The 18,093-nt window shown below is 48.6% G+C and overlaps 2 protein-coding genes across 4 annotated transcripts in view; one reads left to right on the forward strand and one right to left on the reverse strand.

The window, feature by feature from the left end:
- The window catches only part of POLR2E (RNA polymerase II, I and III subunit E), a 41,732-nt gene extending 39,893 nt beyond the window's left edge, over positions 1-1,839 (forward strand). For all 3 annotated transcript variants that reach the window (XM_063914362.1, XM_063914361.1, XM_063914363.1), the window contains one exon: positions 1,453-1,839. In XM_063914362.1, the coding sequence (XP_063770432.1) occupies positions 1,453-1,518 (66 nt within the window). In that variant the 3' untranslated portion in view covers positions 1,519-1,839. The remainder of the gene's footprint in view (positions 1-1,452) is intronic.
- Positions 1,806-18,093, reverse strand: part of ARHGAP45 (Rho GTPase activating protein 45) — a 268,853-nt gene continuing 252,565 nt past the window's right edge. The window contains 2 exon segments of the mRNA XM_063914359.1: positions 1,806-2,236; positions 2,238-2,515. Coding sequence (XP_063770429.1) covers positions 2,162-2,236; positions 2,238-2,515 — 353 coding nt within the window. The 3' untranslated portion in view covers positions 1,806-2,161.

The raw sequence follows: 18,093 nt of genomic DNA on the forward strand, positions 1-18,093 counted from the left end.
TTTCTCCCTAAGGTGGTTTCAGCGTTTCACTTAAACCAGCCTATTGTGGTACCTGCGGCTACTAGGGACTTGGAGGATTCCAAGTTGCTGGACGTAGTCAGGGCCCTGAAAATATATGTTTCCAGGACGGCTGGAGTCAGAAAATCTGACTCGCTGTTTATCCTGTATGCACCCAACAAGCTGGGTGCTCCTGCTTCTAAGCAGACTATTGCTCGTTGGATTTGTAGTACAATTCAGCTTGCACATTCTGTGGCAGGCCTGCCACAGCCAAAATCTGTAAAAGCCCATTCCACACGGAAAGTGGGCTCATCTTGGGCGGCTGCCCGAGGGGTCTCGGCTTTACAACTTTGCCGAGCAGCTACTTGGTCAGGGGCAAACACGTTTGCTAAATTCTACAAATTTGATACCCTGGCTGAGGAGGACCTGGAGTTCTCTCATTCGGTGCTGCAGAGTCATCCGCACTCTCCCGCCCGTTTGGGAGCTTTGGTATAATCCCCATGGTCCTTTCGGAGTCCCCAGCATCCACTAGGACGTCAGAGAAAATAAGAATTTACTTACCGATAATTCTATTTCTCATAGTCCGTAGTGGATGCTGGGCGCCCATCCCAAGTGCGGATTGTCTGCAATACTTGTACATAGTTATTGTTACAAAAATCGGGTTATTATTGTTGTGAGCCATCTTTTCAGAGGCTCCTCTGTTATCATGCTGTTAACTGGGTTCAGATCACAAGTTGTACGGTGTGATTGGTGTGGCTGGTATGAGGCTTACCCGGGATTCAAAATCCTTCCTTATTGTGTACGCTCGTCCGGGCACAGTATCCTAACTGAGGCTTGGAGGAGGGTCATGGGGGGAGGAGCCAGTGCACACCAGGTAGTCCTAAAGCTTTTACTTTTGTGCCCAGTCTCCTGCGGAGCCGCTATTCCCCATGGTCCTTTCGGAGTCCCCAGCATCCACTACGGACTATGAGAAATAGAATTATCGGTAAGTAAATTCTTATTTTTTTTTTAAATTCCCTTGATCCATCTGCCCCTTAGCATGGAAATGTAAGGTAAGATATGGGCTCTTAGCTTTGTAAGTGAATTGAAGTGCTGCAATTCTTACTTTTATGAAAGGAGTTGTGGCGTTAGTAATTATATTATAACTGACTGCACTTGCCTTCATGAGGGTCTGTTTACATATGACTATCATTAATTTTTTTATTTTATAGTTTCAAAAGCCAACTCTTTTTATATATAGCGCTAAGTTAATGGGAATACTGTAAAATGGTTAGAATGTAATTGTTATACCCTAGCCTGGTCTCCTGATGTGCTGTCTGACACATTTCCATTGTGATTCTTGTTCATGGTCCTGCATTATTTTCTGTGTACTATGTCTGATGCAGTTCTGTTGTAGCTGGTGCTGCTCTACCTGCGTTTTTGTGATGTTTAAATAAAGTGTTTTCTCCCTGACAGGTGGTGAAGATCATCCGTCCCAGTGAGACTGCCGGCCGCTACATTACATATCGCTTGGTGCAGTGATGTGTTCTGTGGCATCATGGATATCGTAACATGAATAAGGGAGCAAGCGAGGTGCACAGCGTTTCTAGAAAGTGACACATCAGTGTTGGGCATAAACGGACAATGACTAGGCCCTATTCTGGTTTTGTTTATATAAAGCATACCCTGCTAAATGCCAATGTCATACTTTGTCATTAGCATAATTTACTTTTTGTACCTTTTTATTTTACTCATTTATTTATATAATTGGGACAGGTGCTGCATATTTAGCTTTTATAAAGTGATTTTCTGGCCCTGACCCTCCCCCAAAAGATTTAAAGTAAATAAATGTTTTGAGACTCATTGTGGACTTTTTTTTATTTTTATTATTTTGTAGAAAACAAATGGTGATTTTTATTTTAAGCAGATACACACATCAACTTCTCTCCATACTTACACACGCACTCCCTTTTGGTCTCTGCACAGCTGCTGTTACGGAGCAGCTGCTGCTTCCTGTGTACCATCTTTAGTGAGGGTGAAGGGGTTCTTAGTTTTAAATACACACAAAGCTGAAAGCTGCTGCTTTTAAGAGTACTGTGTCAACGCATTTATCTCTCAAATAGTTTTAAGGAATATTTGGTTGGCAAGGCACTTTAGATTGCAGAAGCCTTAGAAAGTTAGTCAATTAAACAAAGCGTGGGAAACGTTCAGTTGAAGAGCTCAATGCAATTCTTCCCTGAAGTACACGGATGGTGGGAAGTTAGACGGTGGCAGTGCAAAGGGGTCCTCAAGAATCGAGTGGTCAAAAGCACATTGTTAGACTGATTCGTATTGTTTTCAGCCAAATTTCCTTGGTTTTGAGTGCTGTCTTCCTCCGATTCAGATTGTGCATCTGTTCCAATATAGGGGATGTCATCTGTGCTGGTCTCGCTGGCCTGTTTTGCAAATTGAGTACATGTGGCTATGGTTTCCCATGACCTTGGCATGTCATCTCCACCATCTGATTCAGAGTCTGAATCTACAGATGATCCAATTGATTCTATAATACAAATGATGTGTGTTAATGTCTAGAATTGAAAACTCAATACAAATCAATAAAACAAGTAGATGCACACGTCTGTAATTTTGAGAATCCTCTATTTGACAGATCAGCAACAGAACTTTGAAAAGGGCAGGGGTAAATGCTGAATGCTTCACTTCTCTACTTCTGCTGGTGATCTCTGAAATGGAGGATATGTCTGTTTAGATCTGGAGATGGCAATTATTTCAGCGAAGGGTACACTTTCTAAGCTTTATAAAACAAATGACTACTGCACACAATATTTTTCTCCTTCATCCACTAGGGGACACTGGAGAATCATTACGGTGGGGTATAGATGGTGGTCAAGTGGAGCCAGGCACTTTAAAGTCTTTAGAATTGTGACTGGCTCCTCCCCTCTATGCCAGACCAGTTTTTAAAATTTGCCCGAGGGAGCCGGTCCCCTCTCTGGGCTTCTCCAGAGATATTTTCTATTCTTAGACTGAGGAGAGACAGGCAGCCTTCTGTCCCTGCCTGTCTGCTATGTGGGAGCTGTCCCGGCTACAGGGACATCCGGCCCGGTGGTACTTGTACAGCACTGCGTGCAGTGTCTGCTAGGGTCCCCACAGCCGGTTCCGGTATGAATGGTCGACAATGTTAAGGTCGACCACTATTGGTTAACGTTGACATGGACAAATGGTCGACATGAGGTTTTTACTTTTTTTGGGTGTCCTTTTCTGCGTAAAGTGATGGGGAACCCCGATTAGTGCACCGCGTCCCCTTGTGTCGGACAAGATGCCTTGCTGCGCTTGGCACAGGTTACTGTTCCCAATCGTAGTCCACGTGGATCATAAAGTATGAAAGAGTTCCGAAAAAGAAAATTGAAACTCATGTCGACCTTTTCATGTGCCGACCATTTGCCAATGTCGACCAATAGTGCTCGACCTAATGAGTGTCGACCTTAACATTGTCGACCATCTGAACGGATACCCCCACAGCCAGTGGCCAGGAAGGCAGGGGGTGAGTATTTCACGGAGCTCTGACTAGCAGTCTCTCCGGAGCAGCTTCCTGCAGGGCACTTTGTCTCCACGCGCTGAGTACCGGAGCCGCTCTATACTGCAGCGGTACTTCAGCGCTGGCCGCTTGGAGACAGATCACTTTTGAATTTCCGAAGCGGTGATCGAGTAGCGGCTTCCTTATCTCTCACGCTGAGTACCGGAGCTGCTCTGTACAGCGGCGGTACTTCAGCGCCCGCCACTGATTGGGGAGCACTTTAAAATTTCCCGCTTAGAGCAGGGCGCCAGAGGAGGGGGGCGGAGCTACGCTCCAGCCGGCTGCTTCTTTATCCAGGCTGGTCGGCGCCATTAAAGACGCTGCAGGAGGCTACTGAAGAGTGCATCTCTACAGTGGAAGTGCTCTCAACAGACCTTGGAGGCTCAGCGGTGATCTAGTATCGTAGGATACCGAGGGTATAGTGCTTAGAGACATATATAGTGATTCATTTATCATAAACTTCTCTTTAGGGTTACAGTGAGTTGTAACTAGCTATATAGGGTGGCTGTGACTAGTCCTCTCCCTTTATTCTCCCCCCTTTTCTCTATTGTTTCTGGCTATTTACTGCTGCAACTGTTATTTTATATTTCCCCGGCAGGGTCCACAGTTTATCCCCAGGATAACAATGGGATATGATGAAGCGACAGTGAATTTGTACCAATCGGTCAAAGCTTTTCCTGCCTCCCATCATGCAACGAGCTCGTCCATATATCACCGCCTCCTGGCTCAGGCAAATCAGTTTTTTGTTTGATGTGGCAGGAGCCAGACCATGGTCAGAGGGCTGCTGGGTCTTAGCAGCCCTAAGCTTTCTTATTTTATTTTTATAGTCTTACGATTTTTTCTGAACAATCTTTCTAAACAGCGTCTTAGAGTCGCTCCAACAACTCTTCGCCGGGTCATGACAACGCTCACCCACGAGTACAGTGCTGTTTCGGCAGGCGTCTGTGTCGGATATACTAGCAGGTCCAGCAGACGTTACCATGCTGTGGCCGGAGCACGGGGAGAAGGTAAGGCATCGGTTCCGCTTAGTAGGGGAATATGGACCCAGCTGCACTGTTTTGGGAGGAGACTACCAAACAGTCGCTAACGCGGCTGCCACCTCAGGTGCACCAGCGCTAGGCCTTAGGGATCAGAGGTTCCAGGAATAGTATGAGGCCGTGATCCCTAGGGTTGATGTCAGCAGTGAGGAGTCAGACGTTCTCCTGGTCGCCCCTCCCCCGGTTTATGATCAATTTCCTCCGAGTCTCCCACCATGAACTCTTTCTCGCTTCAGTCTCAGACGCTGTATACGAAGGGGACCCAGTCGCAGCATAGGCGTCTGTGTTCACTATAGGTTCATGGAGCTGCAGTGTACACTAGTAACGTCTGGATTCACTCAGCGTTCGCTAACGTATTGATCGGTCCTGAAAGTGAGGTGAGCCTCCCTGTATCCCACTCTGAGTATGTGTAATACAGCACTAAATCTCTAACCTTTTGAGTACGAATAGTTAGATAAGTGCCTATTGCATATGAGTCTGTATACATTTACTGTTTCTTTCGCAATGCATCTGAATACGTTAGATCTGTTTAAACATGATTCAGTAATATGTTCTACATACTTAAAATGTAGTTGATGATGTACTCATTGCTTATTATACTATTGTATAACGTGACTGACTGCTAGTGTGATTGTTGACTTTACTATATTTCTATCAGTTTTGTTTTATTCCGATCCTCAATGCTGGTGCTTGGGTAGGGTCGGATTGTATGCCACTTTAAGAAGCTTAAAGTGATTACAGTCACAAATTGTGTAGTACACTGGGGTAGTGCTGATTATTTATCATGTCTAAGAGCGGCAGAGGTGACGAAGGTACACTTACAGCAACACCAACACTCATCATGTTTGTATTGCAAAGCTGTGTTATCCTCTCAGTATCTGGTTCAGGATGGTTTGTGTGCAAATTGTTTTAGCTCTCACAAGGCGTTAATTGAAAAATACAAGGCAGATTCAGGTGCAGATGAATCCACCTTGGGCTATGTTTGCACAGACTTTATCCAGTATAGCTGAACGGATAATTCCTCCAACTCCTGTACCAGGGCTAGTTTACACTATTAACCCTTACATGCAGTTCCCCACCTATGTTGTATCACATCCAGCAGCAGCCTCTCAGAAGAAACAAGCTGATAAGCCGGTGGTAAGTAAATCTTCACCCTCACAGGCTACACGTGATTCAGATGAGGATTCATCTGAGATGAAAGCTCAATTAATTCTACTTTGGCATATGAAGTGGAGGAGGAAGGGCTCAGCTCAGTGGACATAGCTGAGTTAACCAAAGCAATGAAAGCCATTCTATCCTTAGAGGATTCAGCAGAGCCTGTGTTAAAAACCAAGGCACCTGTGTATAAATGTCCCAAAACAGTTAAGACTGAGTTTCCAGGGTCAGATCAGCTGATGGAAGGCTTGGGCTACACCCAATAAGAAGTTTACAATTCCTAAGAAATGGAATTCCAATTATCCTCTTCCAGCTGGTGGTTGTTTAAATAGGGAGGTGGCTCCTAACGTAGATATGCATGTAATTCGATTAGTGCGAAAATCTTCATTACCTTTGCCTTCAACATCATTAAATGACTAGGTGATTCATCGCGCCCTACGGGCGCTCTTCACACCGTAGTGAGGGGCTATGCCCCTTAACCCTTGCACGCTCTTGTGGTGTGCAATAGTTGTATTATATGGAGTATTACCTCCAATCATAATTGTGTGAGTGGTTAAATATTGCACGGACAAAGGGCGTGCGATGGTTAAGGAGTCGCAGCCCCTTGCAACGGCATGAACAGCGCATGCAGGGCCTGATGAATCACCTAGTAGGTGGTGGGGGAGGGGCAGGTGCCGTGGGTGGGGGTCCGCAGCCACCGTGGGTGAGGGAGTGGTGGGTGCTGCGGGTGGGGGTCCATAGCCACCGTAGGTGGTGGGGGGGTGCGGGTGCCCCAGATGGGGCCAGGAGGTACTACGAGCGGGAGAGTGGCGGGTAATGCTTCTCTTAGAAGCCGCTAGGCTGCTGTCCTCCCTTTGACAGTGTCTCTCCCGGAGACTCGCACTGCAGCCAATCACTATTGTTAGCGGCGGTGTCCCAACGCACCGCATTACAGGAAAGAAGATGCACTCGATAAACTACAGCTCCCAGCAGCCCTTAGCGCCTGAATGCTTCGGTGATAAGGGTTGCTGGGAGCTGTAGTTTATTTAGTGCGTATACTTCCCTGTACTGCGGCACGTTGGGACACTGGCGCTGACAATAGTGGCTGGCAGAACTGACTGGCTCCCTGAATCAATGTAAAAGGTGAGAGTGCTGTGCAGGGTCAGCGTCCAGACATTACCCTCCGCGATATCACCCACTCTATCCATTGAATTAGCCATCTCGGGGCTTCCAGGACGGTTGGCCAGGTGCTGTGTTGCGGAGTCAGGGCCTCTGGGGATCTGTGCGCGGCTGTGGCGGGGAGGCACTTCTGTGACATCACGCGCAGAGGAGGCTCTGGGGCTCAGAGAGTATGTGGTGCAGGAAGGCCTATGAAATCCTTCCGCTGTGCCGCTTTCATACACATCTATGCCGGTGGCCGTAGCAGCTTTTGTTCCATGTGCGCCGCAGCTAGGGAGTGGGGATTGTTGATGCCGGAGGGGGCAGGCGGACTGGCAGCAGGACATAGGGGGTCATTCCGACCTGATTGCAGCTGTGCTAAATTTAGCACAGCTACGATCACTTACACTGACATGCAGGGGGACACCCAGCACAGGGTTAGTCCGCCCCGCACGTCAGGTTGGTTGCCCCCGCAGAAGTACAAAAGCATCGCACAGCGGCGATGCCTTTGTACTTGAAGAGTAACTCCCAGCCAGCGCAGCTCCTGCGGCTGGCCGGGAGTTACTCGTCGCTGCTCGGGTTGCAGTGGCTGCGTGTGACATCACACAGCTGCTGCGTCCCGCCCACCTCAGGGTCCGGCCACGCCTGCGTTGGCCGGGCCGTGGCCACAAAATGGCGGGCAAACGCCGCCGTGCCGCCCGCTCGCTCCTGCCCAGCGACCGCCTCTGCCGGTCAATCAGGCAGAGGTAATCGGTAGGCAACGACAGCCGTCGGCTGTCAGCCATGTGCCGGCGCATGTGCAGTTCTGACTTGATCACTGCACTGCGATGAACTGCAGCGAGCGATCAGGTCAGAATGACCCCCATAGGACGCTGCAGAAAAAGGTGTTTTCTCTAACGTCCTAAGTGGATGCTGGGGACTCCGTAAGGACCATGGGGAATAGCGGCTCCGCAGGAGACTGGGCACATCTAAAGAAAGCTTTAGGACTATCTGGAGTGCACTGGCTCCTCCCCCTATGACCCTCCTCCAAGCCTCAGTTAGATCTCTGTGCCCGAACGAGAAGGGTGCACACTAGGGGCTCTCCTGAGCTTCTTAGTGAAAGTTTTAGTTTAGGTTTTTTATTTTCAGTGAGACCTGCTGGCAACAGGCTCACTGCATCGAGGGACTAAGGGGAGAAGAAGCGAACTCACCTGCGTGCAGAGTGGATTGGGCTTCTTAGGCTACTGGACATTAGCTCCAGAGGGACGATCACAGGCCCAGCCTGGATGGGTCCCGGAGCCGCGCCGCCGGCCCCCTTACAGAGCCAGAAGGCAGAAGAGGTCCGGAAAATCGGCGGCAGAAGACGTCCTGTCTTCAACAAGGTAGCGCACAGCACTGCAGCTGTGCGCCATTGCTCTCAGCACACTTCACACTCCGGTCACTGAGGGTGCAGGGCGCTGGGGGGGGGGGGGCGCCCTGAGACGCAATAAAAACACCTTGGATGGCAAAAAATGCATCACATATAGCTCCTGGGCTATATGGATGCATTTAACCCCTGCCAGAATCCATAAAAAAGCAGGAGAAAAGTCTGCGAAAAAGGGGCGGAGCCTATCTCCTCAGCACACTGGCGCCATTTTCCCTCACAGCTCCATTGGAGGGAAGCTCCCTGGCTCTCCCCTGCAGTCACTACACTACAGAAAGGGTTAAAAAAGAGAGGGGGGCACAAATTAGGCGCAGTATTAACTATACAGCAGCTATAAGGGGGAAAACACTTATATAAGGTTATCCCTGTATATATATAGCGCTCTGGTGTGTGCTGGCAAACTCTCCCTCTGTCTCCCCAAAGGGCTAGTGGGGTCCTGTCCTCTATCAGAGCATTCCCTGTGTGTGTGCTGTATGTCGGTACTTTTGTGTCGACATGTATGAGGAGAAAAATTATGTGGAGACGGAGCAGATTGCCTGTAATAGTGATGTCACCCCCTAGGGGGTCGACACCTGAGTGGATGAACTGTTGGAAATTACGTGAGTGTCAGCTCTGTATAAAAGACAGTGGTTGACATGAGACAGCCGGCTACTCAGCTTGTGCCTGTCCAGACGTCTCATAGGCCGTCAGGGGCTCTAAAGCGCCCGTTACCTCAGATGGCAGATATAGACGCCGACACAGATACTGACTCCAGTGTCGACGGTGAAGAGACAAATGTGACTTCCAGTAGGGCCACACGTTACATGATTGAGGCAATGAAAAATGTTTTACACATTTCTGATAATACGAGTACCACCAAAAAGGGGTATTATGTTCGGTGAGGAAAAACTACCTGTAGTTTTCCTGAATCTGAGAAATTAAATGAGGTGTGTGATGATGCGTGGGTTTCCCCCGATAACAACTGATAATTTCTATAATGTTATTGGCATTATATCCTTTCCCGCCAGAGGTTAGGGTGCGTTGGGAAACACCCCCTAGGGTGGATAAAGCGCTCACACGCTTGTAAGGGCTCTACCCTCTCCTGAGATGGCCGCCCTTAAGGATCCTGCTGATAGAAAGCAGGAGGGTATCCTAAAATGTATTTACACACATACTGGTGTTATACTGCGACCAGCAATCGCCTCAGCCTGGATGTGCAGTGCTGGGTTGGCGTGGCCGGATTCCCTGACTGAAAATATTGATACCCTAGATAGGGACAGTATATTTTTGCCTATAGAGCATTTAAAAGATGCATTTCTATACATGCGTGATGCACAGCGGAATATTTGCCGACTGGCATCAAGTCTAAGTGCGTTGTCCATTTCTACCAGTAGAGGGTTATGGACACGTCAGTGGTCAGGTGATGCGTATTCCAAACGGCATTTGGAAGTATTGCCTTATTAAGGGGAGGAGTTATTTGGGGTCGCTCTTTCAGACCTGGTGGCCACGGCAACAGCTGGGTAATCCACGTTTGTACCCCAGGTCGCCTCTCAACATGAGAAGACGCCGTATTATCAGGCGCAGTCTTTTCATGGACAAGCGGGCAAAAGGTTCCTCATTTCTGCCCCGTGACAGAGGGAGAGGAAAAAGGCTGCAGAAATCAGCCAGTTCCCAGGAACAGAAACCCTCTCCCGCCTCTGCCAAGCCCTCAGTATACGCTGGGGCTTTACAAGCAGAATCAGGCACGGTGGGGGGCCCGTCTCAATGAATTTCAGCGCGCAGTGGGCTCACTCGCAAGTAGACCCCTGGATCCTTCAGGTGATATCTCAGGGGTACAAATTAGAATTCGAGACGTCTCCCCCTCGCCGTTTCCTAAAGTCGGCTTTACCGATGTCTCCTTCTGACAGGGAGACAGTTTTGGAAGCCATTCACAAGCTGTATTCCCAGCAGGTGATAATCAAGATACCCCTCCTGCAACAGGGAACGGGGTATTATTCCACACTGTTGTGGTACCGAAGCCGGATGGCTCGGTGAGACCGATTCTAAATCTAAAATCTTTGAACACTTACATACAGAGGTTCAAATTCAAGATTGAGTCACTCAGAGCAGTGATTGCGAACCTGGAAGAAGGGGACTACATGATGTCTCGGGACATCAGGGATGCTTACCTTCATGTCAAAATTTACCCTTCTCACCAAGGGTACCTCAGGTTTATGGTACAGAACTGTCACTATCAGTTCAGACGCTGCCGTATGGATGGTCCACGGCACCCCGGGTCTTTACCAAGGTAATGGCCGAAATAATGATATTCCTTCGAAGGAAGGGAATTTTAGTTATCCCTTACTTGGACAATTCCCTGATAAGGGTAAGATCCAGGGAACAGTTGGAGGTCGGTGTAGCACTATCTCAGGTAGTGTTGCGGCAGCACGATTGGATTCTCAATATTCCAAAATCGCAGCTGGTTCCGACGACTTATCTTCTGTTCCTAGGGATGATCCTGGACACAGTCCAGAAAAAGGTGTTTCTCCCGGAGGAGAAAGCCAGGGAGTTATCCGAGCTAGTCAGGAACCTCCTAAAACCGAGCCAAGTCTCAGTGCATCAATGCACAAGGGTTCTGGGTAAAATGGTGGCTTCCTACGAAGCAATCCCATTCGGCAGATTCCACGCAAGAACTTTCCAGTGGGACCTGCTGGACAAATGGTCCGGGTCGCATCTTCAGATGCATCAGCGGATAACCCTGTCACCAAGGACAAGGGTGTCCCTCCTGTGGTGGTTGCAGAGTGCTCATCTTCTAGAGGGCCGCAGATTCGGCATTCAGGACTGGGTCCTGGTGACCACGGATGCCAGCCTGCGAGGCTGGGGAGCAGTCACACAGGGAAGGAATATCCAGTGCTTATGGTCAAGCCTGGAGACATCACTTCACAAAAATATCCTGAAGCTAAGGGACATTTACAATGCTCTAAGCTTAGCAAGACCTCTGCTTCAAGGTCAGCCGGTGTTGATCCAGTCGGACAACATCACGGCAGTCACCCACGTAAACAGACAGGGTGGCACAAGAAGCAGGAGGGCAATGGCAGAAGCTGCAAGGATTCTTCGCTGGGCGGAAAATCATGTGATAGCACTGTCAGCAGTATTCATTCCGGGAGTGGACAACTGGGAAGCAGACTTCCTCAGCACGACCTCCACCCGGGAGAGTGAAGACTTCACCCAGAAGTCTTCCACTTGTTTATAAACCGTTGGGAAAAACTCGACAGGTATTGCGCCAGGTCAAGGGACCCTCAGGCAATAGCTGTAGACGCTCTGGTAACACCGTGGGTGTACCAGTCAGTGTATGTGTTCCCTCCTCTGCCTCTCATACCCAAGGTACTGAGATTGATAAGATGGAGAGGAGTAAGCACTATATTCGTGGCTCCGGATTGGCCAAGAAGGACTTGGTAACCGGAACTTCAAGAGATGCTCACGGAGGATCCGTGGCCTCTACCTCTAAGAAGGGACCTGCTCCAGCAAGGACCCTGTCTGTTCCAAGACTTACCGCGGCTGCGTTTGACGGCATGGCGGTTGAACGCCGGATCCTGAAGGAAAAACGGCATTCCGGATGAAGTCATCCCTATCCCGATCAAAGCCAGGAAGGATGTAACCGAAAAACATTATCACCGCATTTGGCGAAAATATGTTGCGTGGTGCGAGGCCAGTAGGCCCGACGGAGGAAACTCAACTGGGTCGATTCCTACATTTCCTGCAAACAGGAGTGTCTATGGGCCTGAAATTGGGGTCCATTAAGGTTCAAATTTCGGCCCTGTCAATTTTCTTCCAAAAAGAACTAGCTTCAGTCCCTGAAGTTCAGACGTTTGTAAAAGGGGTACTGCATATACAGCCTCCTTTTGTGCCTCCAGTGGCACTTTGGGATCTCACTGTAGTTTTGGGTTCCAAAAGTCACATTGGTTTGAACCACTTAAATCTGTGGAGTTAAAATATCTCACATGGAAAGTGGTCATGCTGTTGGCCCTGGCCTGGGCCAGGCGCGTGTCAGTATTGGCGGCTTTATCCTGAAAAAGCCCTTATCTGATTTTCCATTCGGACAGGGCGGAATTGAGGACTCGTCCTCATTTTCTCCCTAAGGTGTTTTCAGCGTTTCACCTGAACCAACCTATTTGTGGTGCCTGCGGCTACTAGGGACTTGGAGGACTCCAAGTTGCTAGACGTTGTCAGGGCCCTGAAAATATGTTTCCAGGACGGCTGGAGTCAGGAAATCTGACTCGCTGTTTATCCTGTATGCACCCAACAAGCTGGGTGCTCCTGCTTCTAAGCAGACTATTGCTCGTTGGATTTGTAGTACAATTCAGCTTGCACATTCTGTGGCAGGCCTGCCACAGCCAAAAATCTGTAAATGCCCACTCCACAAGGAAGGTGGGCTCATCTTGGGCGGCTGCCCGAGGGGTCTCGGCTTTACAACTTTGCCGAGCAGCTACTTGGTCAGGAGCAAATACGTTTGTAAAATTCTACAAAATTGATATCCTGGCTGAGGAGGACCTGGAGTTCTCTCATTTGGTGCTGCAGAGTCATCCGCACTCTCCCGCCCGTTTGGGAGCTTTGGTATAATCCCCATGGTCCTTATGGAGTCCCCAGCATCCACTTAGGACGTTAGAGAAAATAAGAATTTACTTACCGATAATTCTATTTCTCATAGTCCGTAGTGGATGCTGGGCGCCCATCCCAAGTGCGGATTGTCTGCAATACTTGTACATAGTTATTGTTACCAAAAAATCTGGTTATTGCTGTAGTGAGCCATCTTTTCTAGAGGCTCCTCTGTTATCATGCTGTTAACTGGGTTCAGATCACAAGTTGTACGGTGTGATTGGTGTGGCTGGTATGAGTCTTACCCGGGATTCAAAATCCTTCCTTATTGTGTACGCTCGTCCGGGCACAGTATCCTAACTGAGGCTTGGAGGAGGGTCATAGGGGGAGGAGCCAGTGCACACCAGATAGTCCTAAAGCTTTCTTTAGATGTGCCCAGTCTCCTGCGGAGCCGCTATTCCCCATGGTCCTTACGGAGTCCCCAGCATCCACTACGGACTATGAGAAATAGAATTATCGGTAAGTAAATTCTTATTTTTTTTCCCCTTCTATCTACAGTACAGAGATTTGCTGCAGATGCAGTGGCATACCCTCCAGCTGTACCTTTTTGGCAGGTACAGTACCATTTTTTTATGGTCGGTACCAATTTTTGGCTTTCCAAACTTCCATTGAAAGTATAGGAAAAGGGGCGTTGCCATGCTACTGTACCTGTGGTCACACCCCTTTTTTCGGATTTGTAGTGATTTGTATGTGTAAATAGTTGGAGGGTATGTTGCTGCAGATGCAGTCTGCCTATTTTGAGGTGTGGACCTGGAGCTGCAGTTCCATCAGCCCCATTGTTAATCCTGCTCTGGGAACACACACAGCAGCCAAAGGGCAGTGCCTCCCATTGGATGTAAGTTACTGTGTGGGAGGGCGTTTCTCGCCCAATCAGCTGTGGACTGGGTGTGACAGACCTGCTGCTAACCCAATGAGAGCTCCTAGCCACGGCCAGCGTTAGCCACAGAGTCACAGATCTGGGCTATTATATAGGAGATGTCACGAATAGGAGAGTGGATGGTTTTCAAAAAAAACATTTTTTCCCTGTCTGGGGCAGTCATAAGGCCAGCAATGGCTTCAGCCTGGATGGCAAAGGCAGCGGCTGCCTGGGCTGATGGATTGGTGGGGGATTTTTCAATAGCTTCTAGAGAGCAAAAATCCCATATAGCACATATAAAACAGGCTGCAATGTTCTTGGAAGAAGCATCATTGGATATGGGTACTATTGCCTCCAGGGCATCAGCTTCAACAATAGCTGCTCACAGAGCAGTTTGGCTTATGTGTTTCCTCCAATCACCCTATTACCCAGGGTGGTGAGAAAGATAAAGCCATGATACTAATAGTTCCGGCTTGGCCCAGAAGGCATTGGTACACAGATCTGCAGAGGATGTCGATGGATGTTCCACTTCTGTTCCCTCAACGTTCAGATCTACTGATGCAGGGTCCTTGTTATCACAGACATCTGGATAGACTGTCTATGACGGCATGGCTCTTGAAACCTCTATTCTGAAGTCAAGAGGATTCTTACAACACGTAATTCAAACTATGTTCAGAGCAAGGAAACCTTCCTCAGCTCGCATTTATCACCGAATATGGCAAATCTATATTCATTGGTGCAGTGAACGGAAAATGGACCCTAAGTCTTTCAGAGTTTCCAGGATCTTAGCATTTCTTCAGGCAGGAATGGATAAAGGTTTGAAGGTGGCTTCCTTGAGCGTGCAAGTGTCGGCACTGACTGTATGGTTCCAAAAGAAGATTGGCAATTTACAGGATGTGCGTACTTTTTTCCAGGGAATGCTGCACATTCAACCTCCTTTTGTTCCTCCTACAGTGCCTTGGGACTTAAGTCTAGTTCTAAAAGCCCTTCAAGTTGCCCCATTTGAACCACTTAATAAAGTAGATCTTAAATGGTTGACAGCTAAAGTTCTCTTTCTACTGGCTATGGCGTCAGCTAGAAGGGTATCAGATTTAGGGGCATTATCATGTCATTCCCCATTTCTCTAACGTCCTAAGTGGATGCTGGGGACTCCGTAAGGACCATGGGGATAGCGGCTCCGCAGGAGACTGGGCACATCTAAAGAAAGCTTTAGGACTAACTGGTGTGCACTGGCCCCTCCCCCTATGACCCTCCTCCAAGCCTCAGTTAGATTTCTGTGCCCGACGAGAAGGGTGCACACTAGGGGCTCTCCTGAGCTTCTTAGTGAAAGTTTTAGTTTAGGTTTGTTATTTTCAGTGAGACCTGCTGGCAACAGGCTCACTGCATCGAGGGACTAAGGGGAGAAGAAGCGAACTCACCTGCGTGCAGAGTGGATTGGGCTTCTTGGCTACTGGACATTAGCTCCAGAGGGACGATCACAGGCCCAGCCTGGATGGGTCCCGGAGCCGCGCCGCCGGCCCCCTTACAGAGCCAGAAGAGCGAAGAGGTCCGGAAAAATCGGCGGCAGAAGACGTTCCTGTCTTCAATAAGGTAGCGCACAGCACTGCAGCTGTGCGCCATTGCTCTCAGCACACTTCATACTCCGGTCACTGAGGGTGCAGGGCGCTGGGGGGGGCGCCCTGAGACGCAATAAAACATGATAAAAATACCTTACATGGCAAAAAATACATCACATATAGCTCCTGGGCTATATGGATGCATTTAACCCCTGCCAGAATATACAGAAAAACGGGAGATAAGGCCGCCGAAAAGGGGGCGGAGCCTATCTCCTCAGCACACTGGCGCCATTTTCCCTCACAGCTCAGTTGGAGGGAAGCTCCCTGGCTCTTCCCTGCAGTCACTACACTACAGAAAGGGTTAAAAAAAGAGAGGGGGGCACTAATTAGGCGCAGTATTAAAACATACAGCAGCTATAAGGGGAAAAACACTTATATAAGGTTATCCCTGTATATATATATAGCGCTCTGGTGTGTGCTGGCATACTCTCCCTCTGTCTCCCCAAAGGGCTAGTGGGGTCCTGTCCTCTATCAGAGCATTCCCTGTGTGTGTGCTGTGTGTCGGTACGTTTGTGTCGACATGTATGAGGAGAAAAATGATGTGGAGACGGAGCAGAGTGTCTGTAACAGTGATGTCACCACCTAGGGGGTCGACACCTGAGTGGATGTACTGTTGAAAATTACGTGACAGTGTCAGCTCTGTATAAAAAAAAAACAAAAAAAAAAAAAAACAGTGGTTGACATGAGACAGCCGGCTACTCAGCTTGTGCCTGTCCAGACGTCTCATAGGCCGTCAGGGGCTCTAAAGCGCCCGTTACCTCAGATGGCAGATACAGACGCCGACACGGATACTGACTCCTGTGTCGACGGTGAAGAGACAACCGTGATTTCCAGTAGGGCCACACATGATTGAGACAATGGAAAATGTTTTATACATTTCTGATAATACGAGTACCACCAAAAAGGGGTATTATGTTCGGTGAGGGAAAAACTACCTGTAGTTTTCCTGAATCTGAGAAATAAAATGAGGTGTGTGATGATGCGTGGGTTTCCCCCCGATAACAATTGATAATTTCTTAAAAAGTATTGGTGTATACCCTTTCCCGCCAGAGGTTAGGGTGCGTTGGGAAACACCCCCTAGGGGGGATAAGGCGCTCACACGCTTGTAAGAACAAGGGCTCTACCCTCTCATGAGATGGCCGCCCTTAAGGATCCTGCTGATAGAAAGCAGGAGGGTATCCAAAAATGTATTCACACACATACTGGTGTTATACTGCGATCAGCAATCGCCTCAGCCTGGAGGTGCAGTGCTGGGTTGGCATGGTCGGATTCCCTGACTGGAAATATTGATATCCTAGATAAGGATAGTATATTATTGCCTATAGAGCATTTAAAAGATGCATTTCTATATATGCATGATGCACAGCGGAATATTTGCCGACTGGCATCAAGTATAAGTGCGTTGTCCAATTCTACCAGTAAAATGGTCAGGTGATGCGGATTCCAAACGGCATTTGGAAGTATTGCCTTTGAAAAGGGACATTTGGGGTCGGTCTTTTAGACCTGGTGGCCACAGCAACAACTGGGAAATCCACGTTTGTACCCCAGGTCGCCTCTCAAAATAAGACGCCGTATTATCAGGCGCAGTCCTTTGTTGGCAAGCGGACAAAAGGTTCCTCTTTTCTGCTCGTGACAGAGGGAGAGGAAAAAGGCTGAAGAGATTAGCCAGTTCCCAGGAACAGAAACCCTTTCCCGCCTCTGCCAAGCCCTCAGTATGACGCTAGGGCCTTACAAGCTCGGGCACGGTGGGGGCCCGTTCTCAATGAATTTCAGTGCGCAGTGGGCTCACTCGCAAGTAGACCCCTGGATCCTTCAGGTAATATCTCAAGGGTACATATTGGAATTCGAGACGTCTCCCCCTCGCCGTTTCCAAAAGTCGGCTTTACCGACGTCTCCCTCTGACAGGGAGGCAGTTTTGGAAGCCATTCACAAGCTGTATTCCCAGCAGGTGATAATCAAGGTACCCCTCCTGCAACAGGGAACGGGGTATTATTCCACACTATTGTGGTACCGAAGCCAGACGGCTCGGTGAGACCGATTCTAAATCTAAAATCTAAAATCTTTGAACACTTACATACAGAGGTTCAAATTCAAGATTGAGTCACTCAGAGCAGTTATTGCGAACCTGGAAGAAGGGGACTACATGATGTCTCGGGACATCAAGGATGCTTACCTTCATGTCAAAATTTACCCTTCTCACCAAGGGTACCTCAGGTTATGGTACAGAACTGTCACTATCAGTTCAGACGCTGCCATAGGGATGGTCCACGGCACCCCGGGTCTTTACCAAGGTAATGGCCGAAATGATATCCCTTCGAAGGAAGGAAATTTTAGTTATCCCTTACTTGGACGATTCCCTGATAAGGGTAAGATCCAGGGAACAGTTGGAAGTCGGTGTAGCACTATCTCAGGTAGTGTTGCGGCAGCACGATTGGATTCTCAATATTCCAAAATCGCAGCTGGTTCCGACGACTTGTCTTCTGTTTCCTAGGGATGTTCCTGGACACAGTCCAGAAAAAAGGTGTTTCTCCCGGAAGAGAAAGCCAGGGAGTTATCCGAGCTAGTCAGGAACCTCCTAAAACCGAACCAAGTCTCAGTGCATCAATGCACAAGGGTTCTGGGTAAAAATGGTGGCTTCCTACGAAGCAATCCCATTCGTTAGATTCCACGCAAGAACTTTCCAGTGGAACCTACTGGACAAATGGTCCGGGTCGCATTTTCAGATGCAT

Source organism: Pseudophryne corroboree, chromosome 1 (genome assembly GCF_028390025.1).
Source record: "Pseudophryne corroboree isolate aPseCor3 chromosome 1, aPseCor3.hap2, whole genome shotgun sequence".
Lineage (NCBI taxonomy): Eukaryota > Metazoa > Chordata > Amphibia > Anura > Myobatrachidae > Pseudophryne > Pseudophryne corroboree.